At 44.7% G+C, this 25,769-nt stretch overlaps 1 protein-coding gene and 1 long non-coding RNA gene across 2 annotated transcripts in view; one reads left to right on the forward strand and one right to left on the reverse strand.

Annotated features, from left to right (window-relative positions):
- Positions 1 to 198: 198 nt before the first annotated feature.
- Positions 199 to 15,372, reverse strand: LOC141978129 (uncharacterized). Its single transcript, XR_012636336.1, has 3 exons — positions 15,242 to 15,372; positions 8,104 to 8,213; positions 199 to 2,986 (listed from the first exon to the last, which is right to left on the reverse strand). It is a non-coding gene; the product is annotated as an uncharacterized LOC141978129 (long non-coding RNA).
- A 4,751-nt stretch (positions 15,373 to 20,123) lies between these two features.
- KAT6A (lysine acetyltransferase 6A) overlaps positions 20,124 to 25,769 on the forward strand; it is a 77,942-nt gene continuing 72,296 nt past the window's right edge. Inside the window, exons 1-2 of the mRNA XM_074940211.1 lie at positions 20,124 to 20,247; positions 21,816 to 22,747. Coding sequence (XP_074796312.1) covers positions 22,145 to 22,747 — 603 coding nt within the window. The 5' untranslated portion in view covers positions 20,124 to 20,247; positions 21,816 to 22,144. The remainder of the gene's footprint in view (positions 20,248 to 21,815; positions 22,748 to 25,769) is intronic.

Raw genomic sequence — 25,769 nt, forward strand, 5'->3', positions numbered from 1 at the left:
AACCACAGCATCTGTCCTTACTGGGATCATCCATGCACTTAGTACCAAGTAATCGGTTATTTATAAGTTTTCACTTTCCCTGTCAATGTTCAAGGGACTTCTTTCGGGGATTTTACTTCCCCTTTTCAAATGCAGTAAAGGCTTGAACTGAGAGGCTTAGGTTGGACTTCAGCTGTTAAAAACTCTAAATACAAATGATCTTCCAACTTGCTTCGCAACCAAAAGCTGAGAACCAGGACAGACAGAAAGCAATTTATGGTGAAGAGGGGTTAGAAGAAGAGTCCCAAAAGAGTGCTCTAATGGCTCAATGTGGAGAATGTGGAGTAAGTGCAGCTTTGGCTACCCTCCAGTTTAATTTATCTTAGGCCTTGTCTTCAGTAGGAAAAAAGGAGTATTTTGCCATATATTAGCTTTAGGCTTCCCCTAGTTAGCATTTACCTCAACCTGCTAACATGTGAAAACTAAGACTGCCCTGTCCACACTAGGATGTTACCATGCGTTAGCTAATATATGGTAAAACACCTTTTCTTCCTAGTGTGGATGCACACTTGGATTGGGAGATCTACCTTTCTATTTAGGTACTTTCTAAACCCCATTGCCTTAGCATCTGTTGCCTCCCAAACTAAAAGGATAATAAAAGTCTCTCTTCCTTTCCAGCCTGTAAGAGAAATAATTTGATTAGTTTATAGGCAGTTTGTGTGCATGAGTGGGTGTCCTGGGTATCCATTTGTGTGTGAAGAAATTATTGAAGGGAAACTAAATTGAAGAGATGAGATTTACATTTAGAAACCAACTTAATTACATTGGTACAACTTTCTTGTAGACAAGATCTTAGTTCTGAATAGGGTGAGGCTTGGTGTCACTCATCTCTTGCAGAAGTGAGTTTCATCGTGTAGGTCTGGCTGCTGTGAAAGTTCTGTCCCTCACGCTCATGAGCCTCCTACTATTGGTCAACAGTTTCATTGTTTTTGTGGAAAGCATCTGTTGTGGGAGGTCATCACTGTGGACACAGAGATGATTTCTTGGGTAGCCAGGGCCATTTGCATGGATGGTTTTGAATATCTGAACCGATACCTTGAAATAGACTCTATTCAGTGAGGGCCAAATACAGAGGAAGGAACACTGGGGTGATGTGTTCACTAAGAAGACAACTGCATTTTGTATTGGTTGATGATTTTCCAGGTGTGAAGCTTCATTCCTAGATATGAGTTGCAATAAAGGAGCCTGGAGGTACATTCATGGACACTACATATCTATTAGGCCAAATCTCATTTCTGCTTTTCCCTTCTAAGAACGGTTTTGTTTTTCCATTGCAGGTAAACTCAGCCAGGAAGAAATTTCTGTTAATCTACTCAGGAAGATAAAAACACAAACAAATACTAGAGTACATTTACTTTTTAGTTGTAAAAGTATATAGATGCAAATTACCTGTCTCTCTCATGCTCCTGGCAAATTGATAACGTGGCCTTTGATGGTGAAATCTGAATGACCCTAGATTAGCAATTGGGTTTCTAGCACGGGCAACAAAACAAAAATATAGAAAAAAGGGTATGGATGAAATGTAAATGATGACTCAAGTGTTTTCATCTATGATTTGATTATGTTATGTTTAAATATATGTTGAATTAATCCGTTCTCAATCAGAGACAAGTAGCAGAAAGGAACACATCATTTTACCGCTCATTAAACAGATTTTGGCAACAAGTACTCACACATTTCTTAGCTTCAGTTTATGCCCTTTTCTTTCTCAGCCTGTTACCCCGACAAATGCATTTCTGACACCCGCATTCCCTCCATCCTTCAAAAATGGCTATCCCTCAGTCATACCCTCTTCTCTTCCAGGGAATACAAACCCTTTCCTCTAACTTTGGCTTATGTATGTACCCTCTGAGAATTTTAGCACCCTCACTGCCCTCTTGGGGGTGTGCCTAGCATAGCGTGAGCACTACTGTAAACAAGAGTAATGTTCAGTATCCTCTTTGCTATATGGAACCCTGAACTGTGTCCAGCATTCCAGGTTTGGTCTCGCTGACCCTGTGACCCTTTCTCATTTCTGCTTTATCCCTCTATCACTCTCTCCTTTTTGTGCTTTGATTTCTTGTTGGCTGAGCTGCTAAGTTTAGTTTTCTGTTATCATTGTTCTCCAGACCCTTCTTCTAATCAGTGCTTTGCTGATAGGGATAATTTAGGGCAGAATCCACTTTGTCCTTTTCAGTCCTATCACTATTATATTATTATATTTTTCTACATTAAAACGCAAAAGTCCCTTGTCAGCTCCAGTCCCCATTTAGTGCCTTTCAATCCAATGCCCTGCTCTATGGTACCAGCTGGCCTTCCTAGTTATGTCTTCAGCAAATTTGCACTCCTTGCATATTCCCTTTTCTGTGTCATTGATATATTGTGAGCAAAACTGGGCCCAACAGCAATGCCTGCAACATGTTATTTGTCACTCCTCTGCTACCTGTTCTGTAACCATTTACTATAATTTTCTCATCTCTGTTACTAAGTCAATTGTTATGCAATTGAGTAATTCAGTTGCTAATATTAGATAGCCTTTTATTTTGCTGCTTCACTACTGTCTGTTCTCATTGTCACTTTCCAAAAGCAATTAATCAAGTGTGTTCAAGTAGCCTTTGCTTTTGGAAACCCCTGGGTACTGTCTTTCTCTTACAACATACTGGTTTAAGAAGGGCACCCTTTCTGGCCTTCTGAATGAGCTGCTTACATGCAATATATGCAGCAGAGAAACACCTACCTGCTTCACTGTGCAGGCCAGTTAATTATACATAAACTCACACAGCCCTTTGTTACCTGTCCGTCTGAAGATCATTTCTCCCTCCTTATGGTGATGTCAGCTGCTTTTTTCCCCATCTCGGCTCTAGAGTTGGAGATGCCAGGAATATTTCTTTCTTTTCCTTTGTAAATCCAGAATATAAGTCACCCTTTATCAATGAGGCTTCTAAATTAGTCCAATGACTGTTACCCTCTGCAATGCAACATGCACACCTGGTGAGCTGTTGGAGCACCATATCAATGAAAGGAGTTGTTACTGTATCACAACAACATTTAATTATACTTAATATAGCACCAAAGACGTACACGGAGCTGTTCAGTAGATAATATGTGCCTCTGCCCTGAGGAGCAGCTTCTCATCATTATACTGCTATTTTATCACAAGTATCCTAACTCTGCCTTAAATATATTCCAAATAACATGCAGAATAAATTTAAATGACATGCCAAATGGCTTCCTTAATGAGAGGTGTATTCCAGGTATACATGGCAGAAACATGGACCTCTGAGTCTGATAGCTAGGATATAGGAACTCTACACCCATTGGGAGGTATTTACAGTAGTTTTATGGTCACTTTCTGACAGCTCTCTGTGATACCACTGCAAATTGTGCCCACTGTGTCTCTCCTCTTTTTTGCCTTCTGCACTTCCTTCCCTGCAGTAACACCCAATTTCCACCCTCTTCCCCATTCCACCACTAAACTTATAAACAATTAAGTAGTTAATGCAGACACTTAAAATGTCATCATTGGCCTTTAAAGTTATCACCATATTGAGATTAAGGGAGCAAGGCAGTTTGCATTTCCCAGAGTAGTTGTTTCATGTTGTGTGAAGACCCACGAAGAAAATATTGAATCTAGTTACTTGTTTCACATTTGGAAGGTTCTCTTTGCAACCATAAGAGCTACATATTTTTTTAAATGAAAATTTAAATTCTGTAGAATTTGAATATACCACAAGGTGAGAAAAGTATCAAAATCATTTTAATCTTAATCTAGGACCACAAGAACTAAAATCCCTTAATTATAACCCTATGTTTTCCACATGACACCACTACAGGGCAGAGTTAAGAACATAAGAATATCAGAACGGCCATACTGGCTCAGACCAAAGGTCCATCTAGCACAGTATCCTGTCTTCTAACAGTGGCCAATGCCAGATGCCCCAGAGGGAATGAACAGAACAGGTAATCATCAAGTGATTCATCCCTTCGCTCATTCCCAGCTTCTGGCAAACAAGGATAGGGACACCATCCCTGCCCATCCTGGCTAAAAGCCTTTGATGGACCTATCCTCCATGAACATATCTATTTCTTTTTTGAAACCTGTTATAGTCTTCACCTTCACAACATCCTCTGGCAAGGAGTTCCACAGGTTGACGGCGCGTTGTATGAAAAAATACTTCCTTTTGTTTGTTTTAAACCTGCTGCCTATTATTTTATTTGGTGAACCCTAGCTCTCATGTTCTGAGGAGTAAATAACACTTATTTACTTTCTCCACACCAGTCATGATTTTATAGACCTCTATCATATCACCCCTTAGTCATCTCTTTTCCAAGATGAAAAGTCCCAGTTTTATTAATCTCTCCTCATACAGAAGTCACTCCATACCCCTAATAACTTTTGTTGCCCCTTTCTGAACCTTTTCCAATTCCAATATATCTTTTTTGAGATGTGGTGACCATATCTGCACTCAGTATTCAAGATGTGGGCACACCATGGATTTATCCAGAGGCATTATGATATTTTCTGTTTTATTATCTATCCCTTTCTTAATGATTCCCAACATTCTGTTCACTTTTTTGACTATCGCTGCACATTGAGTGGATGTCTTCAGAGAACTATTCACAATAATTCTGAGATCTCTTTCTTGAGTGGTAACAGCTAATTTAGACCTCATCGTTTTATACATATAGTTGGGATTATGTTTTCCAATGTGCATTAGTTTGCATTTATCAATATTAAATTTCATCTGCCATTTTGTTGCCCAGTCACCCAGTTTTGTGAGATCCTTTTGTAGCTCTTTGCAGTCTGATTGGGACCTAATTATCTTGAGTAGTTTTGTATCATCTGCAAGTTTTGCCACCTCACTGTTTACCCCTTTTTCCAGATCATTTATGAATATGTTGACTAGGACTGGTCCCAGTACAGACCCCTGGGGGACACCACTATTTACCTCTCTCCATTCTGAAAACTAACCATTTATTCCTACCCTTTGTTTCCTATCTTTTAACGAGTTACCAATCCATGGGAGCACCTTCCCTCTTATCCCATGACAGCTTAGTTTGTTTAAGAGCATTTGGTGATGGACCTTGTCAAAGGCTTTCTGAAAATCTAAGTACACTAAATCCACTGGATCCTCCTTGTTCATGCTTGTTGACCCTCCTCAAACAATTCTAGTAAATTGGTGAGTCATGATTTCCCTTTACAAAAACTATGTTGACGTTTCCCCAACAAATTATGTTCATCTATGTGTTTGACAATTAATGCTGTTTGAATTCATTAGGACTTGTCTACACTTAAAATGCTGCCGTGGCACTGCTGCAGCTGTAGCACTTCAGTGTAAATACCACCTGTGCTGATGGGAGAAGTCCTCCCATCATTGTAGGCCTCCCCAAGAGGCAGTAGCTAGGTCGATGAAAGAATTGTTCCGTTGACCTAGTGCTGGTCTACACCGGAGGTTAGGTCGGTATAGCGATGTCTCTCAGGGGTATGGATTTCCCTGAGAGACATAGCTATACCATTGTAAATTCCTAATGTAGACCAGGCCTTAATTGTGCATTTCTTACCCGAGAGAGACAAGGTAAGTGAGCTAATATATTTTATTGGACCAACTTCTGTTGGGGAGAGAATCTGGTCCAATAAAAGATATGACCTCACACACCTTGTCTCTCTAATATCCTGGGACTGACATGGCTACAACTACACTGCACATAACATTTCTTATCTTGACATCTTTGGATTTCTTTCAAGTGTAACCTTAACTAGGAATTTTGTGGATTTATTATGCTTCATTTGGGGATAATTATAATATCCCCATTAGTTATATTTTTACCCTTAATTTACTAGTATGTATTCTCAAACTCAGTTCCACCTTGATGTAGGGGTTTTTTTTGTCTGAGAATACATATGACTCCCTTTTAAGAACTATCCCTACTATCTCTGCAGGAAAGTCCTTTTCCCCTTCCCCAAGATCAGGGGTGAGGCATGCTGGATGGGTAGTGTTTGTGGAAATCCTGTCCTGCTGTTCCGCTTTAGCTGAATAGAAGACCAAGCCAACGCCTTTCATCAGCACTAAATCTGCACAATTTTTTAAAGCCAAAGATAATATACAATTTAGCTAATTAAATCATTTGCATAAAAAGTCTCACATGGAACTGCACAAAACTTGGCAGCTCTAACCATTCCCTATTTTCTGCACAAGTCAACAGCCGTGCTGGGCATTTGGGAACACCGAGGCATTGCTATGATAAAAGGCCAAAAGGTAAATGAACTCTAGAAAAAAAGCATGAAATGTCACAGACATGGCCACATAACCGCATTGTAACAAACTGTAAAAAGTTCATGATTTTTCCCAAACATAATTAAATCAGTGTGTCTAATTGGGATCATTAGGGCTTTTATCTTCTGCTCTCTATTGGATAAAATTGAGAGTCTCTGCAGTTTGAAAGGGTCTTATCTGTATTGATGAAGTCTGCCCCAAATATTATGAGTTGGTCTACAGACTTTGTGATTGTGAGCTGAATGCAGAAGGTCATCTTTTCCGCAGTGGTTTTTCATCTCTAGAATGGTCAGAAATTTCAGCCTTTCCTTCTAGACTTTGACATTTTCACAGTAACCTAACTAATCTTGACCAGGAAAACCAAAATGAACGGTTCTCCCTCATCCCTTTCCTAATACAAAGACCACACAGGCCTCCCCAACCCCTAAGGAACTGGCCAGTCCTGAAGCAGTGAAGATGAGCCAATGTCCTAAAGCTTATTAATTGCCCTTAGTTTATTCATTGTACAACATCCAGAATCCTTCAGCAAGGAGAGATTAAAAGTAAAGATGTATTATTTATTATAGTATATTTATATTTTCTATTATACATTAAAGTCCTGACCATTCGTGAACATTAAAGATCCTGTGATGCTTTTTATAACATTATGGATGTTAACCCAGATGGCCTGGCCAACTTCCAGCTTAGGAACTACATCCTGCCTTCCTAAATGCCCCCTCTGCAGTTGGATACAGGATTCCCCTTCACTTCCTCTCCAAAACGGGTATGCAGTGTTAGCGTGTACTGTCAGACAGCTGCTGCCTTTGACCCCAAAGCAGATGCATGTTAGTTTTGGGTGAAGTGATCCTTGATTAGAGCTTGTGTATCTGTTTAAGTCTGTAAACTATTTGGGATCCGTGGCTAAAAAGAGCTCTCTGGAGTAGGAAGAAGAAAGAGCCAATTTAAATGCCAGATCATCATTATGCCTCTAATATAGCACAGCTGTGGGTCAATGGGTTGAGAACTCTATGTCTGCACAGATCTCACCTTTACATGGATTTTGAGAGAGTTGGATGTTAATTGATCCTAATAGATAATATGTTTATACTAGTAGATTTTATTTGAGGGAGAAATCGTAAACATTTGATATTCAACATAAGGATCTATGTGAATAAAAGCAACATTATTACCAGGTGAAAATGGCTGAAAAACAACAAGGAATGGATAATAATGCATGTTATTTTTAATCACCATAATATTTGTGGCATTAATGATGCCATGCATATTATTATTATAAAAATTACTATTAAATAAATACCATTTGTTTGGTTTGGGTAAACCCCTAAACAAATGGGATATTTGTTATCACAATACTTTTCCCTTTTTAAAAGAAACAAGTTTTCCTGCATTGGCTAAGCCTGCTACAGAGCCGTGCCAAACAGAAAATACAGCAGGAAACTCTGTAAACAGCTCTGTACAGGTCTTTTCTTCTCTATAACTTTGTCATGAAAAATCATGGACTCTTCTTTCCCTAGATAACTTTTTTTTTTTTAAACAATAATTAAAGAGTCCTGCCCAGGCAAAGAAAAGCAATGTTAATATTACTATTTTCCATTCATCTATTTCCAAAATCTTGTTATTCTTTCTGCATTTAAAACAAAAAAAGAATTGTACATCTTTTATCTGCACAAGTTCTCATGCCAACTCATGAGCAACCCTACAGTAAACTAATGAGCACACAACAGAACAGTTTTTGTCAAGGAAATAGATTTCTGTTTCAAGCTTCCAAGGAGTTATGGAAAACTAATCATAAAATTATTATGTAAGATACCTTGAAAAGATCCTGTAAGCTCTTCTGGCCTTTGAGAGACACCTGGATCAGTTGGGACACTACTCTGAAATTCAAACTTTTCCAAGAATGTTCTGGTGTCCTGCTAGTACCTGTGAAGAGAAATTTGCAGTTACACAACTGTTTACTGCTGCAGAAACACAGCTTGACTGCTTCTGAGCTGTCAAAGTGGAGACCATATTTCATTCTAAACTAAATAAAAGCTCTTCCCAGGATTGCTGGGGATTTTACTATAAACCTAAAGGGGAAACTAAAAGGAGAAGAATCCAGTGAAAGATGCTTCCAGCGCTGAATTCAGAGTGTTGTTGGTTAGTATAGGAAGAGCCTGAGGAATCAAAAGTCAGCAAAAAGCCACAGCTGAGTTAAGAAGTGCATAGCCCAGTGAAAGATCGGTGCAGCCACAGCCAAAGGACTGGGCATTTGAGAAATGATGTTGCCAAAGTGTACATTATCTCAATGAGTAAAACAACTTTTTATTATCTGCAGCATGCCATATGCAATGATCTTGCTGGTGTAACTGTCAGCTTGTGCTGTGAAAACGGAAAGTGGGGCGAGGGGGAGAACAGGCAGTATTTGACTTCTGAAAAAATTCCTTATTTTAATTGTATCACTTTGAACATTTTCTAATTTGATACTAATAAGTCCAACCTAACGTAATCAGAGGAAGGCATCATTCAGTTTCACGTTTGTGTGTTCAATCCTTTCAGTTTCACTTTCCTTACCTTCAACTCCTGGAAATTATCCTCACCTCTTCATTATCTTTCTCGTATTCATCATCACAGCTCTGGGACCAGAGGACCTGTGCAGCACCCCCACACCTGAGCCATGTGGGTTTGGGGGAAAAGAAACTGCAGGAAGGAGCCAGCTTGGAGCAGGGAGGGGAGAGGAAAGGGAGGAGGCCGAGAAATTCTTAAGCCTGCAGGAGCAGATGCAGAAGTCGCTGGAACAGGGACTTGTGGACACGGATGTCAGACTCCTTTCTGCTTTCGGACTCTGCCCTTCAGCTGCTTACTCCAACAACCTCTGCCCCCTTCTGTCTCTTCTGCCTGCCCTGCATGCTCCCCTCCCTGCCTTCGCCTGTCCGCTGTGTTTCCATTTAGTTAATCCCATAACAATTCCCCCAAAGAATTAAACAACAACCCATCAGATCCCCACAAAACAATCTTGACACCAGCATGACATTTGCAAACCATCACTCTGCTTGTGTGTTTGGTCTTTTCCCCTAACCTTTGCCTGTGATGTCAATTTAGACTGAAAACCCTTCAGGGCAGGGACTGTCTAGTACTCTGTACAGTGCCTAGCACAATGAGAACTTGTTCTCGGTTGCTCCTGAGGCAGTACCATAATGCAAATAATAAATAGTAACTCACCCAAACAGTCCCTTTTAACTTGGATAAATTATTGTGGTTAATGTTAAACAACTTCCTCTTGCCCCAAAAGAGAAGTTTCTGAATTCAAGACATTAAACGGAAAGAAAATTAGAAAAAGCCACAAGTTTACTTTACTAATTCCCTGTCTCAAAACAGCTTACAATAATAGGACAAACCTATTCTTGCTTTTATTAAAATATACATTTAAATACAAGAAGGTCCACCCAAAACTACAGAAGACACCTGTCCTGCAAGTTATTGATCACAATCACAAAACTGCCTATAACACTGTATAGATAAAATTGTGTTTGCCTAAGGATACAAACCAAAAGTCAGATCTAAAGCAAACTAAACTTTCTAAGGAACTGTGAATAACACAGGGAATGAGAATATACAGTACATGCAATGCAAAACAAAAAAGCAGATCAAACTTGCAAAGGCAAACGACATTATCTAGAGTGAATGTCCTTAATCCTGGAAAATGAGATTTTCCTCAAATCTTACATGTGCTGGTTCAGCATCATAGAGGTGCAGCGCTGAGAAGAACCAAGCCCCAATCTTGCAATTAGAGCCATGAAGAAGAGCCCTTGTACTCACACAGAGCCCCACTAACTTTGAGACCTAAGTTTGTATACAGATCCTGAGTCTTTCCAGGACAGAAGGCTTGTCTTTCTGGTAACACACAAAAGCTTGTAATGTATTACCTTTTCGGGGGGGGGGGGGGGAGGATGATGAGATGTCAGAAACTCAACACAAATTAGAGTCCCAAAATATCTGAGCTAGAGAGCATCCCCAAAACATTCCCTATTGTGACTCTTAGGCCACATCTACACTATGGGCGCTACAGTGCTGCAGCTACACCACTGTAGTGCCATAGTGTAGATGCTTCCTACAGCAACGGAAAGGGTTTTTCCATCCATGTAGGTACTCCACTTCCCAGGGAAGTGGTAGCTAGATTGGCAGAGAAATTCCTCTGTCGATCTAGCTATGTCTAGATTGGTGGGTAGATCAGCTTAACTATGATGCTGAGGGTGTGAATTTTTCACACCTCTAAGTGCCCTACCTGTGTCGACTTAAAAGTTAACTGTAGAACAGGCCGTACTCTTTTACACCCACTGCAACAAAAAACCGAGGCCTAGACTGCACTTAAAACTTAGGCTGGCACAGCAAGGCTGCTGAGGGTCTGAAAAATCCACACTTCTGAGCACCATAGCTATGCCGAGCACACCCCTGGTGTAGATGCAGGTAGGGCAATGGAAGAATGCTTTCGTCGACCTAGTTACCCTTGCTCAGAGAGGTAAAAACAGTCTCCAGTTTATTCCATCTTCACCACTCCAGCACTACCCGAGAATTGAAAGTTTATCTGAATGGTCAGAAGGTGAAGCATGAAGTAGAACCAGTCTATCTAGGTGTGACCTTAGACCACTCACTGCGTTACCATACCCACCTGAAGAAAACAGTGCAACAATCGTCTTAGCAAACTGGCAGGTTCGTCATGGGGTACTCGTGCTCCAACTTTGCGGACGTCAGCTCTTTCCACCTCGTATTCGGTGGTGGAGTACTGTGCACCAGTTTGGAGTCGATCATCACACACCTAACTGGTGGATACGCAGTTACATGCTGCCATGCGTATCATCTCCGGCACCCTGCCTCCGACTCCACTCCACTTCCAGTTCTGAGCAATATTGCTCCTCCTCATATCAAACAAGAGGTTGCCACTGGCAAGTTAGTGGAGAAAGTATGTGCCAACTCAAGCCTGCTGCTGCACAATGATCTTTTTAAACCACTAGCTGCATGTTTGCTGTCATGTTGCCCATTATGGTCTCATCTGCCACGGCAGGATGTTAGGGCAGAAACACTCTGGCTAGAGGAATGGATATCTGTTATAATCCCCAACCAGTCCCTCGCTGCCAACCCCACAATGTTTCCACCTGGTTTTGACCTGCCCCATCGCCAATGGTCCCTGTTGAACAGGTTCCGGACCAGGCAAGGTCTCTTTGCAGCCAACCAGTATCGCTGGGGCCTTCATGACAGCCCTTTGTGCAGCTGTGGTACAACACAGACGATGACGCACATTGTCGATGAATGCCTGCTGACTAAGTTCAGCGATGGCCTAGAAGAACTGCATCATGCCATAGGCGCTGACTTCTTCTGGCACCGGTGGGTGCTCAACCCCCCTCTGCCCCCGGACGCACCCCAACTCCACCCCTGCCCACCCCCATTCCAACCCCTTCCCCAAAGTCCCCACCCTAACTCCGCCCCCTCCCTGCCCCTATTCGACTCCTTCCCCAAATCCCTGTCCTGGTCCCGCCTCTTCCCTGCCTCCTCCCCTGACCGTGCCCCGTTCCCGCTCCTATCCCCTCCCTCCCAGAGCTTGCTACAGCTGTTTGGCGGCAGCAAGCGCGGGGAGGGAGGGAAGGAGAAGCGGAGATGCGGCATGCTCAGGGGAGGAGGCGGAGGCAAGGTGAGGCAGGGGGAGTGGGGTGGAGAGCTTGGCTGCTGGTGGGTGCAGAGCACCCACTAATTTTTCCCCGTTGGTGCTCCAGCCCCGGAGTACCCACAGAGTCGGCGCCTATGCATCACGCCACTGAAGATGGCATCGCTTGGCTAGATGATTATGCACATGCTAAATTAAATAAGGGAGGTGAAGTTCCTACAGTGACGGAAAAAAACTTTCTGCTACTGTAGTCCACATCTACACTACGGGGTTACAGCAACATAGTGATGGCCCTGTAGCATTCGCAGCGTAGACAAGTCCTGACTTGCTGCACATTGATCTAAATTAAGAAGAGTGGAACTGCATTCATTTGAACTGCATATCTTCCGTCATGCAAGAAACTAAGAGATGTCAGTGTTCATCTTAGTGATCTCATGCATTCAGCTCCTCCTGCCAAAGAGATTCTAAGTAAATTAATTAAAGAGTCAAGAGAATAACTTTATAGCAATTTTAGGGGATATATTTTTGAAATTAGCTATAAACAATTCCATGGAAGAAACCCACTAAAAATAGAAGGGAACCCTCAATCAACAAAACTGGTATAGGCTAGACAGAGGTGCCGCCCAAGCTAAATTAGGCTTTACTATAGTTTAAAAATTCTATACCAGTTCAGCATTCAGAAGCCAGAAAATGCCAAATTAAAGTTGCAAGTGCAACTTTAACTGTGCCTCCTTGTGCATGTATGACATGCAGCCCTTTATTCATAGATTTTTAAGTCCTGAAGGAACCATTCTGACTTCCTGCATACCACAGAATTTCACCCACTAATTCCTGCATCAAGCCCATATCTTCCAGCTGAGCTACAGCATCTCTTTTAGAAAGACATTCAATCTTGATTTAAAAACTTCAAGTACTAGAGAATCCACCACATCACTAGGTAAGGGTTCTCTTAACGGCATAGGTAATTCACATCCCCAAGAAGTGGTAGCTAGGAAGAATTCTTCTGTCAACCTAGTACTGTCTACACTGGTGGTTAGATCCGCATAGCTATGTCTCTCAGGGATGTGGATTTTTCATACCCAGGAGAAACATAGCAATGCTGATGTAAATTCACAGTGGAGACCAGCCCGCAGAGTGCTCCTTGGCCAATACTTTTAAAACTCTTGGGTGCAAGTCATCCAATCCTGGTTTACACTACAAAATTAGGTCAACACACACTGCCTTGTGTTAATCTACCTGTGCATGTGTCTACACTTAAATTTGTTTCCCACTGATGTAAGTGCCCCGTTGTAGCAATGCAGTGACACCACTTCTCCAAATGACATGGAGCCACGGTTGACACACTGAGGTCAATGCAGCGTGCGTATAGCTGTTGCGTTACTTATGTTGACCCTAACAGTCCACCAGCAGCTGTTTCACAATGCCTGCCACTGACCGCTCTGGCCACAACTGTGAACTCCAATGTTCGGTGTGAGAGACCAGGAGGCCTCCCTCACTTTAAAGCCCTGCAAATTTTTGAAATGCCTTTTCACGATTGTCCAGCTTGGTGAGCACATCTAGCAGCTCTCCAGTGTTATGTGCAACTGCCAAGCTGACCAGGCCAGATACACACTCTAGAAATGATCTGGCTTGGAGTACACAGAAGATATTGGATCTCCTGGGCCTGAGGGGACAAGAGGCTGTGCAAGCACAGCTATGGACCAGCTATAGAAATGTGGACATCATACGAGCAGACTGCACAGAAGGGACAGAGGTTGCAGAAGAAAGGGTATAATAGGGACCAGCAGCAGTGCCACGTGAAAGTGAAGGAACTGTGGCAGGCAAAGCACAAGGGCCAAGGAGGCCAACAGTCAATCCGATACCAAGCCACAGACCTACCATTTTTACATGCCAAACTGGGTGGAGATCCCACCACTACGCTGCACACCACCATGGATACCTCCAAGAAGCCGAGTCACAGGCCATTGGTGTGAACAGCGAGGACAAGAAGGAGGTGGAGAAGAGGAGGAAGAGGAAAACATGTGACTGGAGAGGCCCAGTTATGTTGTGAGCCAGGACCTATCTGAGACTCCACCGCAGTCCAATCAGTCCCAGCAATAAAGCATGGGTGAGCCCAATGCAGCGTAAGAAATCTTAAGTAAATGTGTATTTGTATTTCCCATTACAGTGATGTATTGATGGCACCCCAAAACATGGGTGGTGGGTGAACCGTGGGCTTGGGAAAGCTAGCCCCCGGCAGCCCGCCTCCCTCTCCCCGGGGCCCTGCCCCCTCCCAAGCCCCTTCCCCCGCCAGAGCCCAGAGGGTCACCCCCAGCCCTGGAGCGGCAGGCAGCTGAGCGCAGGCCCCCAGCGTGGTGGGCAGGCAACGCGGCTCTCCCGCCCCAGAGTGCGAGGGGGCTGGACAGCACAGGGCAGGCAGCATGAGCAGCATTTCCAGCCGCCCACAGTACCTGGCTGCAGGCCGGCCCCCACTAGCCTCAGAGGTAGCAAGGGCACTGGAGCCCTCCCAAAATTGGGGGGAGCTGGGAGCCCCTACCCAAGGTGGAGGCGAAGGCAGCTCCCTGCCCATATCCCAGGCCCCCCGCCCAGGGCAGGTGGAAGGACCCAGGCTTCCCACCGCTGCCCACACAGCTCTCCCCAGAGCTCCAGCCGGAGCAGGGGGCCTCGGAGCCGCAGCCCGGCCATGATAAGAGCCGCGCTGCAAGGTGTGGGGAGCTGTGGCGGACTCTCTACCTGCCCGCAGCGTGAGGGGCCCAAGCAGCCCCTGGCCCGTGTCCCTGCCTCCCGGATTCTCTCAGCCCCCCACACCCTGAGCAGGTAGAGGGTCCACGGTGGCTCCCCACAGCTGCCGGGGCTCCCCGGCCAGGCTCCACACTGGCCTGGCCATGGGGTGGGGCCTCGAGAGGAAGAAGAGGAGAGAGGGGCGGGGTTGGGCCTGGCGAAAAGTTGGAGGGCCAGGCCCATCCATTTTCAAAAAGTAGGAGGGCTATGACCCCCTGGTTCTGGTGCCACTGGCCCAGGGCCCGAGCCACAGGGAAAGGAAGAGCCGCAGCACAGTGCAGTGGGAAGCTGGAGGAAGCCTGGGGGTGGGTGGGGCCACGCAGGCAGTTTGGGTAGGCTGAGCCTTCCCCTGACTTTGATGCCCGCCGCCCTGCCCAAAACAGGACACACCTATCAACTTTTCATTAATTTACTCGTGCTAGAAGAGGTAGTGGTACAACAAAGAGATGTAGCATTATCTGTACATTCTGCTACATACATATATCATTCATTCATTCATTCAAACAAACTGCTCTGCATGGCCCCCTCTCACCTGTGTACATGGGGGTGGTCCCTTGAATCCTCCTGAGAGATTTTCATGAAATGTTCATGGAGGTACTCTGCAATCCTCTCCTGAAGGTTTCTAGGGATGGCAGCATTACTTCTTCCTCAAGGGTAGGACACTTTCCCATGTTAAAAGAAAAAAGAAAAGGAGTACTTGTGGCACCTTAGAGACTAACCAGTTTATTTGAGCATGAGCTTTCGTGAGCTACAGCTCACTTCATCGGATGCATAGCATATTGTGGAAACTGCAGAAGACATTATATACACACAGAGACCATGAAACAAAACTTCCTCCCACCCCACTGTCCTGCTCGTAACAGCTTATCTAAAGTGATCATCAAGGAGGGCCATTTCCAGCACAAATCCAGGTTTTCTCACCCTTCCCCCCCCCCCCAGACACACATACAAACTCACTCTCCTGCTGGTAATAGCCCATCCCTCTTTGAAACCTCTCTTTATAATGCGCATGATAATCAAGGTGGGTCATTTCCAGCACTAATCCAGGTTTTCTCACCACCCACCACCCCCCCACACACACACCCCCCTCCAAAAACCACACACACAAACTCACTCTCCTGCTGGCAATAGCTCATCTTACAATGTGCACAGCAATAATCCAAGTTTAACCAGAACGTCTTGGGGGGGGGTTTGTAGGAAAAAAACAAGGGGAGATAGGCTACCTTGCATAATGACTTAGCCACTCCCAGTCTCTATTCAAGCCCAAATTAATAGTATCCAATTTGCAAATGAATTCCAATTCAGCAGTTTCTCGCTGGAGTCTGGATTTGAAGTTTTTTTGCTTTAAGATAGCGACCCTCATGTCTGTGATTGCGTGACCAGAGAGATTGAAGTGTTCTCCGACTGGTTTATGAATGTTATAATTCTTAACATCTGATTTGTGTCCATTTATTCTTTTACGTAGAGACTGTCCAGTTTGACCAATGTTAGTTAGCTGCAACTTCGGCAGGCACCATTGTAGTACACAGGCTAGCAGCATACAGGCCCAGGCAGCTTCGGGATGCCAGCAGCAGCTGTGTTCTCTATGCCTTTGTTACACTCAGGAGTGAATTATCAGCTAAAATTAACTCTGCCTGTGGAAAATGGTGCCAGTATTCAGTGCCACTGCTTAGTACTCATAGAAGCATGCAACTAAACAATTCCCTCCTCATTTCCCTTACTCCTGGTAAGCTATACTCACCACGACTGGTGCTGTGAGTGGGGACGTGCACAAGCATTCTGAAGCAGAAGTGTCAATAAGCATGTCTTGTTTAAATCTTTAGAGGAGCAAGGGAAGGGAGCTCTGAATCTTAACTTTTACTTTCTGTTGTGACTATATTGACAATGGTACCTCTATGTGTTTTATCTGTAGCTGCTGCTGTTGCGGCCTTAAGGGGTTCCCCTTCCACACCTGTGGGAAGGGGAGTCAGATAAAGAGAAAAAATAAGACGACTTGGAATGACATGTTCAGTGCAATCCTGCAAGCCCGTGCTGCATCAGACTGTGAGCACAGGGCCTGGAGAGTGAACACTGCAAACAACCTGGAGAAGGAAAGAGCAGACAAGAGAAAGGACCAGAAATTTCAGCAGTAAAAGGAGAGGGAGATGCACCAGGATGTAATGGAGCTTCTCCAGCAGCAAACACAGATGCTGCAGACTCTTGTGGACCTACAGGTTCAACAATCATAGGCTCACCTCCTATAGCAGTCCATGGAGAACTTTATTACAGCATCTCCCTAAAGCGCCCTCAACATTCCACCTGATATCAGGGGCCACATATCTACCCCTGCCATTCCACCCCATGGACATTAAGGACAATCACAGCTTCACAGGCATTGACCTGTGAAAGCCATGGTTGCTATATGTATAGGTAAAATGGCATGAATATTTTTTCCCTTTGTTAAGGTCTGTTCCATTAATGTATTAAGCTTTTAATGTATTTGTTTTTAAACTGCACAAACTTTTCTTTGCACTGGTTTTGTTACTGAATAAAATTCTATTATTTGGAAATTAATCTTTATTAGTTCACAGCATAAGCTGCGGAGTGCCTAGCAGTTCTGAAAGCACCCACTTGTTACTGTACAGGTATGACATAACTCATATGACCAGTAACAGTGTAAAAATCCTAAATGTACAGCAAGCATCAAAAAATTCATAGGTGAATTAACAGCATTATATTCATAAATGTACACTACATAATTCCTAACAGGCCCCAAAAGAGAAGGACCAGGTAGAGCACAGTACCACAAAATCCATTACTGTGGCTTACCATTAAAGAGCTCTTTCAAAGCCTCCCTGAACCATATAGATCTGCATTGAGCTTTTCTAATAGCCCTTGTGTCTGGCTGTTCAAACTCAGCAGACAGCCGGCCCACCTCAACCATCCATCCTGGTGGCAACTTTTCCCCCTTTGCTTCACAAATATGCAGGACACAGTAGGAAGCTAGAACCATTGGGATTTGTTTTTCATCGAGATCCATTTTTGTGAGTAAACAACGTCAGTATACCTTCAATTTACCAAAAGCACATTCAACTGTCATTCTGCACCCCCTGAGCTGGTGGTCGACTCTTTCCTTGGTGCTATCAAGTTGGTTGGTTTACAGCTTCATGAGTCGGGGGCAAGGGGTAGGCTGGGTCCTCCAGGATCACTATTGGCAATTCAACATCACCGTAGTTAATTTGCCAGTTGGGCAAGAAAGTCTCTGTTTGTAGCTTTCTGAACAGTCCTGTGTTCTTAAAGATATGAGCATCATGGACCTTCCCTGACCGGCTAAAATTGACGTCAGTGAAGCAACCCCAGCGATCCACCAATGCTTGCATAACCATAAAAAAGTAGCCCTTTCTGTTGATATACTCTGTGGCAAGGTGGTCTGGTACCAAAATAGGGATGTGTGTGCTGTCTATTGCTCCACTGCAGTTTGGGAACCTCACTGCTGAAAATCCATCCACTACGTCCTGCACATTGCCGAGAGTCACAGTCCTACATAGCAGGAGATGATTAATGGCCCTGCACACTTGCATGACAACAGACCCCACAGCGGATTTTCCAGCTCCAAAATGATTTCCCAATGACTGGTAGCAATCCAACTCTGCGAGTTTCCACAGTGCAATTGCCACTAGCTTCTCTACTGCCAGTGCAACTCTCATTTTAGTGTCCCGGCACTGGAGGCCTGGGGCGAGCTCGGCACTCACATCCAGAAATGGGAGCTTGTGCATTTGAAAGTTCTACAGCCAATGCTCCTCATCCCAAACCTGTATTACAATGCAATCCCATGCAGGTGCAGTGCTCCATCAGCAGCAGCTGCTCTGTGAATGCCATCAACAACCTTGAATTGTTTCTTTCTATGTCCCGCAGCAGTTTGTCCTCCAATAACTCACCATGTTACCTGCTCATTCAGTTCTTCTTGCAGCTCTGCAAATACTGGAGGAATGCGTGTCCTGTCCTTGTAATGCTTATGACAATAGTGGAGAGTCCGTCAGAGATGGCTGACAGCGAGGAAGGCTGTGTGGGTTTGTGGGATTTTTAAAAAAGGTCTGAAAAGTATGGGATATAAGTGACATTATGGGACGGAGACAGTTGCATGGCGGGAGGTTAACCCCTTGCTCCCAGTCACCCCTGAACAACTCCTTTCTGCCCCACAATGTATTGCCAAAACTTTCCAAAAGACAGTGTGCTGGATGGTGTCAGGTTGCGCACTGGGATACCGACCCATGGAGCACTGCACTGTGCATTGACACAAGCACTCCTGGTGAATATGCACAGCGCTGACACAAGAAGCCAAGTATGCGTGAGTACAAGTGCCATACTAACTGTGACAGCTTTATGCCAACACCACTTGTGTAAGTTTGTAGTGTAAACATGGCCCCACTCCTACATATTTAAAAAGTTTAAGGTCAGGTCTATACAAAGTTAAGTCAACCCAGCTACGTCGCTCAGGGGTGTGAAAAATCCACACCCCTGAGTGACGTAGTTAAGCGGACCTAACCCCTGGAGTAGACCAGCACTAAATCAATTGAAAGATTCTTCTGTCGATCTGGCTACCATCTCCTGGGGGAAGTGGATTAACTATAGTGACAGGAGAACCTCTCCTGTTGCAGAAGTGAGTGTCTACACTGAAGCACTGCGGCTGTGCCGCTGTAGCATTTCAAGCGTAGATGAGCTCCAAGTTTAGCGGATGCTGTTTAGCATCCTCCACAGTTACTGTTGAAATAGAAAGTATTTCTTTAATATTGTAAGATATGGATATGCCATGCCACTTCTTTACAAATACAGGACAGAAATATTTATTGAACACTTGTCCATTTTACCATCCCTGCCTAGTACTGGGCCTAGATCACTGCGGGGTTCCTCCAGTCCCGCTAATTATCTGATCACACATGATTCCTTATCCCCTCTCCCTCTAACCCCCCATCCCTCCCTCCAATTATCCCCTGCCCCATTCCTGTCAACCCTTCCTCAAACCCCATCCACCCCTATCACTCCTCCTGCTTGTTCATCCTCTCCCCAAACTCTTCCACCCCCCCAACCACCACCCAAGCCTTTCCATCCCTCCCACAGCCCTCTCCCCAACCCCCTCCATTCCCCCATAAATAAACCTCTCCCCACCCCCCCGTCCCTCACAAACCCCCTCCTTCCCTCCAAACCCCCCGCCCCTCCCCATCCCCCTCTACCCTCCCCTAGACCCTTCTCCCCAAACCTCTCTTCCCCCCCAGACCACTCCCCAGCCCCTCACAACCCCTCCCCCAGCTCCTTCCCTCCTCCGGCTGGCCCGCTCGCTCCCCTCAGGCGCGCTGCTCTCGGCCCGGCACCCCGGCGGCTCCCCGACCCCGCGCAGCCAGGCTATTCTCTTGGCGAATCCCCCTCCCGCCGCAGGCGATTCCCCTCCATCGCCCCCTCCCCCCGCCGCAGCGCTCCGGACCCAAGATGGCCGCCGTGTCAGTTTGGGGCTTCGCCGCCGTCCGGCCTCCGGCTCGCGGTTTGCGTCTCTCGCAGGCCCCGGTAAGTGGCGTCGTCTCGGCCGCTCTTGGCTCGGGTGCCCGGCGCCGCGGGGGCCGGGGGCCGGCGGCTGGCCGGGCCCTGCCGCCCGAGGGAGCGGGAGGCCCGCTGGGTGCTCCAGGCCCCGCGGCCTGTTCCGGCCCCGCCGCCGCTCTGCGCCAAGCCCGGGCCCGGCCGCCGCGCTCCCCCGCAGCGCGCTCCAGCCCAGCAGCCGAGCAGGCGGCGCCCACGGGAGGCCGCGGATGAGGCCGGCGGCGCGGGCCGCGGCGCTTGGGCTGAGTCGGCCTCCGACTGCGGCTCCTGGTCGCGCGGCTCCGGCGGGCCCGGCGATGCGGGAACACTGGTCCGGGCTGGGCTGCCCATTACTAGGGGGAGGGCAGCGCCGTGCCCCCGGGGTGCCCTCTGCCGCTGGGGCCGGTGCCCTGATTCCCCGGGAACAGAGTCCGGGGTGTCCGGCCGGGGGCGCCATCCCGTGGGCACTTCTGTGCTGTGGGCTACCCCATAGCACGGGTGGGGAGCGGCTGTGACAGGTGCAGGGGTACTTGTGATGCAGCTGGAGAATGAGTGAGTGCCATCACCCCTGTGTGACACCAGCCTCAGCCTGGCCTCGCTATTAAGAGTGTTCAAGGACAGTGAAATGTCCTGATGGCAGATCGCAGGGTCCCTTCCCCGGGGTCCAGGTATGGGGTGGCTCGGGGCATCCCCTGCCAGGTACAGTTTAAATAGAAAAGTGCAGACAGGTGTATGTGTGGTCATATCTACCCTTATGTATGTTATAATGGTAATACAACCCTTATTTAAATACTATTTTCCTTCTGTGTAGATTTTGTTTTAGGCAGAGGTTCTCAACTTCTACCTAATTATTAAACTTAAACCTGTATGTGGGGGACAGTGTAGATGATCTAATTTTGGTGTTTTAAAATCCTTTGTTACTGACAGATTCTCTAACAGTTACTAGAAAGCAGGGTACGGGAAGGAAGAGCTAGGTAATATGTTGACTAACTTGGAACTTATAAAATCTCACCTATAAAAATGGTGATGTTTGCAATAAACTGTTCACAACTCCTTGAATGTCAATGCAAGAGGCAAAAAGTACCATCTGCCTGTGGCAGTCGGAATCCTTTAGTTACTTTGTATTGAAGTCTCAGGCTAAGGCTATGTCTTCACTGCAAAATTAGGTGTGTTTATTGCATCAGGATAGCTGTCATGATGTAAAATTGTAATGGAGGTAAGGCACCAGGTAGTTTTTACCTTGATGTAGCTAACTGAGGTCAACCGTATATCTCCCACCTGGGAGTTATGTTGACTAGCTACATCCAGGCAGAAACTACAGTGCTTTGTCTCCAGTAGGATTTTACATTGTTAGATGTCTCGATGTAAAATCCAAACTTTGTTTTTAAGTGAAGACATAGCCTAAATGTTACTTCAGTATTGTTATAAAATGTGCTTCAAAACTTCAGTGATAGATTAGAAGAACTTACAATATTCTTGTATATTTGTGAATATACAAACTGGAATGGGACACTTGTGACTTTCTTTGTGGGCGTGACTATTTTCTCATTTTCTTTCAGATTTAATGTTCCAGTTTTGCTGATGTGAGATTGGAAATCCAAAGCTGAGGTGAGAAGTGCTGAGTTCTTTACAACTTTGAGAAAACCTTGCTCTGGAGCTGTTGATGGATTTATTGAAAGCATGAAGAAATTCCTAACAGAATATATCATTTTTCTGCTTTCAGTTTAAAAATATTAATGTTTGAGAAACAGAGTAATTCAGTTCCAAAAACGTGTATGCTATGGTTAACTGGTTCCCATCCTCCAAAAATCTGTTTTCGCACGGTGTGAAACTTATTCAGCATCGGGATAAAGGATAACGACTCTATGGATATACAGAATTCTTCACCATGGTAAAACTCGCTAACCCGCTGTATACGGAGTGGATTTTGGAGGCGATCAAAAAGGTGAAGAAGCAAAAACAGCGCCCTTCAGAGGAGAGGATATGCAATGCAGTGTCTTCGTCCCATGGTTTGGACCGTAAAACTGTTCTGGAACAACTAGAATTGAGTGTTAAAGATGGAACTATATTAAAAGTCTCCAACAAAGGTCTCAATTCCTACAAGGATCCTGATAATCCTGGGAGAATAGCACTTCCTAAACCTCGAAACCATGGAAAGTTGGATGGTAAACCAAACGTGGACTGGAATAAACTGATCAAACGGGCAATTGAGGGCTTGGCAGAGTCCAGTGGTTCATCCTTGAAGAATATTGAACGCTTTTTGAAAGGTCAGAAGGATGTGTCTGCATTGTTTGGAGGTAGTGGCACTTCCATTTTTCACCAGCAATTGCGACTGGCTGTCAAGCGTGCTGTTGGCCACGGCAGACTCCTTAAAGATGGACCTTTGTACCAACTCAACACTAAAGCAGCCATCAATGCTGATGGGAAAGAGAGTTGTGAGTCTCTTTCCTGTCTGCCTCCAGTGTCGCTCCTTCCTCATGAAAAGGATAAGGTAAGAGCCAAGTATACACCAACATTTCCTTGGAGCTGATGAAACATGGTGATACAGGCTCAAAATTTGAGGTCACTCTCTTTAATATGTAACTGGTAAGTTGAAAATGGGCAGGAGGCTTTGAGAACTCTACAGCAAATGAATGGTTCTGTTTCCTCCCAGTTTCTGAGCAAGAGCAGAGAAAACCTCATGATTGGTAATTTGTGCCTGCCGCTTGGAAACTGCAAATGACAAATTTCCCTCCCCAATATTCATGGTGTTGAATCAAAGGGTTGGTTGGAGACTCTCCAGAATACAAGGTTGTGTATGTATGTATATGTTTAACTCCATTTATATCAATAGGAAAAGCAGAGAATTATCCTCACACACTTTCAAATTGGATGGATTTTCAAATTGGATTAAGTTTCATTTAGCTACCAGCCCAATTCACTATTTCGGACCCATTATTTTATTATTTATTTGTATTCTGATACCATCTAGAAGCCCTAATCATCTATCTGAACCCTATTGTGCTAAGTGTTTTTTTAGCGCACATAATGAATGGGGGTTCTTGCCTCAAAGAATTAAGTTTTAGCTTCTGAAAAGTCAACAGTTGGATAGAGCAAATGGGGGAAGGGATAGGGTACAGGGAAGGTAATAGTGGAATGAACACTTTTAATGTATCTTAATGAAACCAAGTTATTTTTACTGTGTCATACAGAAACTCAGGTATAGACTCATTGTAAAATGAAACATCTTCTGTATTTTAGTGTCTCCTTTTCTGTGCATATTTTTGGCCTGTTTCTTTCTATTCCTCTCTCTGTATAAGATTTTTGACCTCTCCAACTTCAATATCAAGTTGGCAGAGTGAAATTGACACCCAGTCAGTTTCTTTCTTGCCCCTGTTTTACCACTGGGGATGTTATGTCAATGAGTTTATTTTCAAGTAAAGACAAGAGTTGCCAACAAAGGATCTCTTTGCACTGCAAGTCTCTAATGCCTTCTGCAACAGTGCTGAAAGTGTCTTTGTCCCATCCACGCTACTGGCTAAATTATTTTCAACTCTGATGGAGGGGTCTTGTTGCTGATGTCCTTTTGTTACTGATGAGATCTCAATGCCTCTCTAATCGGCTTCATGCTCCAGGCAGGGTTCTTTCCTATGGTCTTAAAAAGCTTTGAGGCCTTGATGGCATTAGGAAGTTTCTTTTCTAAAATTTCCCACTACTGCTACCACTAGTGAAAATCCATCAATGACTGTACAGGTGAGAGCACTATTGTAAACCAGAGCACTGTTACTTTCAGCACTGTGGGACGTAGACCTGCACTGAGTAGGATTAGAGAACAGTATACTTAATCCCTGTGGCTTCCTGGAGCTCTGTCTACTCAAGTCTAAAATAATGTTCTTACTATTAGTAAAGTCTGGTCTACACAGTTTTTGTACTACTTTAACAATATTGGTTACTAAACCAAAATAGTTATAGCAGTATGGAAATGTGTGTACACAAGCAGTAAAACCAGTAGCAGCTGAACTGATGGTAGTAACAGTGGGAAACCGTAGCACATCTTAGTGTCAGCTGTCTGACAGAGAATGTCTAGGCTGTGGAGCGGGTTGTGTATTAATACTGTGGCACCAGTATGATCCTTCAGTGGGATTATTCCATGGCAGTGTCTTAAAATGAGGGTGTGTAAATCCAGTGAAGGAATATGGAATACCACAAATCCTGTGTCTTATTTTTGTTGTCCCCCAAGTATATCCCCCAGTAAAACATTAATGAAAATTTCAATAAAGATGATTAAAAATGCCCAACCCCCTCTGGAATAACGAACACATGCACTTCCTTGTAACTGCTCAGATCTGAGATTTCTCCTGTAACCTCTGCACTGGAGCTATGACAGAAAGTTCATCTGGCCATGTACTGAAGAAAACTATAATGACCAATCCTGCTGACTTTAACTATGCTCCTTCTTGAACTCCACAATGTTTCTCTTCAAATACTCTTGGCGTACACTGCATGACCCATGCTGAGTTTCTAACCTGCTTCACTAGGGTCATTACTGCCAGTTCTAATTGGTCTGCAGGTTATGACATAGTTAAAGCCATAGGCATTTGCGTGACGGGGAGGGATGTACTTGTGATGTGACAAAGGCAGGGCATCCAACTTTTTGTAATTTATTTGAATGTTAAAGGTTGAGAAAGATATTCTTTGTTTCTGTTTCCCTTTTGTTTTAATGAATCTGATGTTTATTGTCAGCCCTGGAGACTTTAGTTCCTTTATTCACAGAACAAATACAGTACGAGTAATGGTAGTACAGCGTTCCCCTCATAGCCTTTGACTGTGATATAGTGAGATGACTCAGGTTGAGAAGAGAGCTCAGTCTCTGTATCCAATTCAGGGCATGGATTTGCTGCTGAAACTATCAACAAGGTGGTTAATTACCCAAAGACCATAACTGAGACTATGTCAACACTGCAATTAAAAACCTAAGGCTGACCCCTGTCAGCTGACTTGGACTCCGGCTCTGGGGCCATTTAAATGTGTGTAGATTTTTGGGCTCAGGCTGGAGCCCTGGCTCTCTGGGAACCTGCAGGGGAGCAGGGTCTCAGGGCCCAGGTTCCAACCCGAGCCCGAACATCTACGCCACAATTAATGGCTCCATAGCCCGAGCCAGAGTTAAATGACATGGGCCAGCCGTGGATGTTTAATTGTAGTGTTATCATACCCTTTGAGTGCGAAGAACTGTCTAGTAGGAATTGACCTGAGACACAATTTATTTCCTTTGTAGACCATGTGTGGAATAGCCATTAGTTGGTGGTTACTTTCACTCACTGCTGTTCTGGGCTGGATTTGAACTAGCAATCCAGATGTGAAAGGCTCACTGTATTATAATCAATCCCCTGAGCTGTTCATCCTACCTTAACATTTATTTGCAACAGATGAACCTCAATCAGTCTAGAAAAACCATGAATAAAAGAGAGATCATTTGGGTTTCCCCACTGCCACTTTCTCTTAACCTTTCACTGTATTTAAATAACTGTTAAAGG

This window comes from Natator depressus, chromosome 26 (assembly GCF_965152275.1).
Source record: "Natator depressus isolate rNatDep1 chromosome 26, rNatDep2.hap1, whole genome shotgun sequence".
Classification (NCBI taxonomy): Eukaryota; Metazoa; Chordata; order Testudines; family Cheloniidae; genus Natator; species Natator depressus.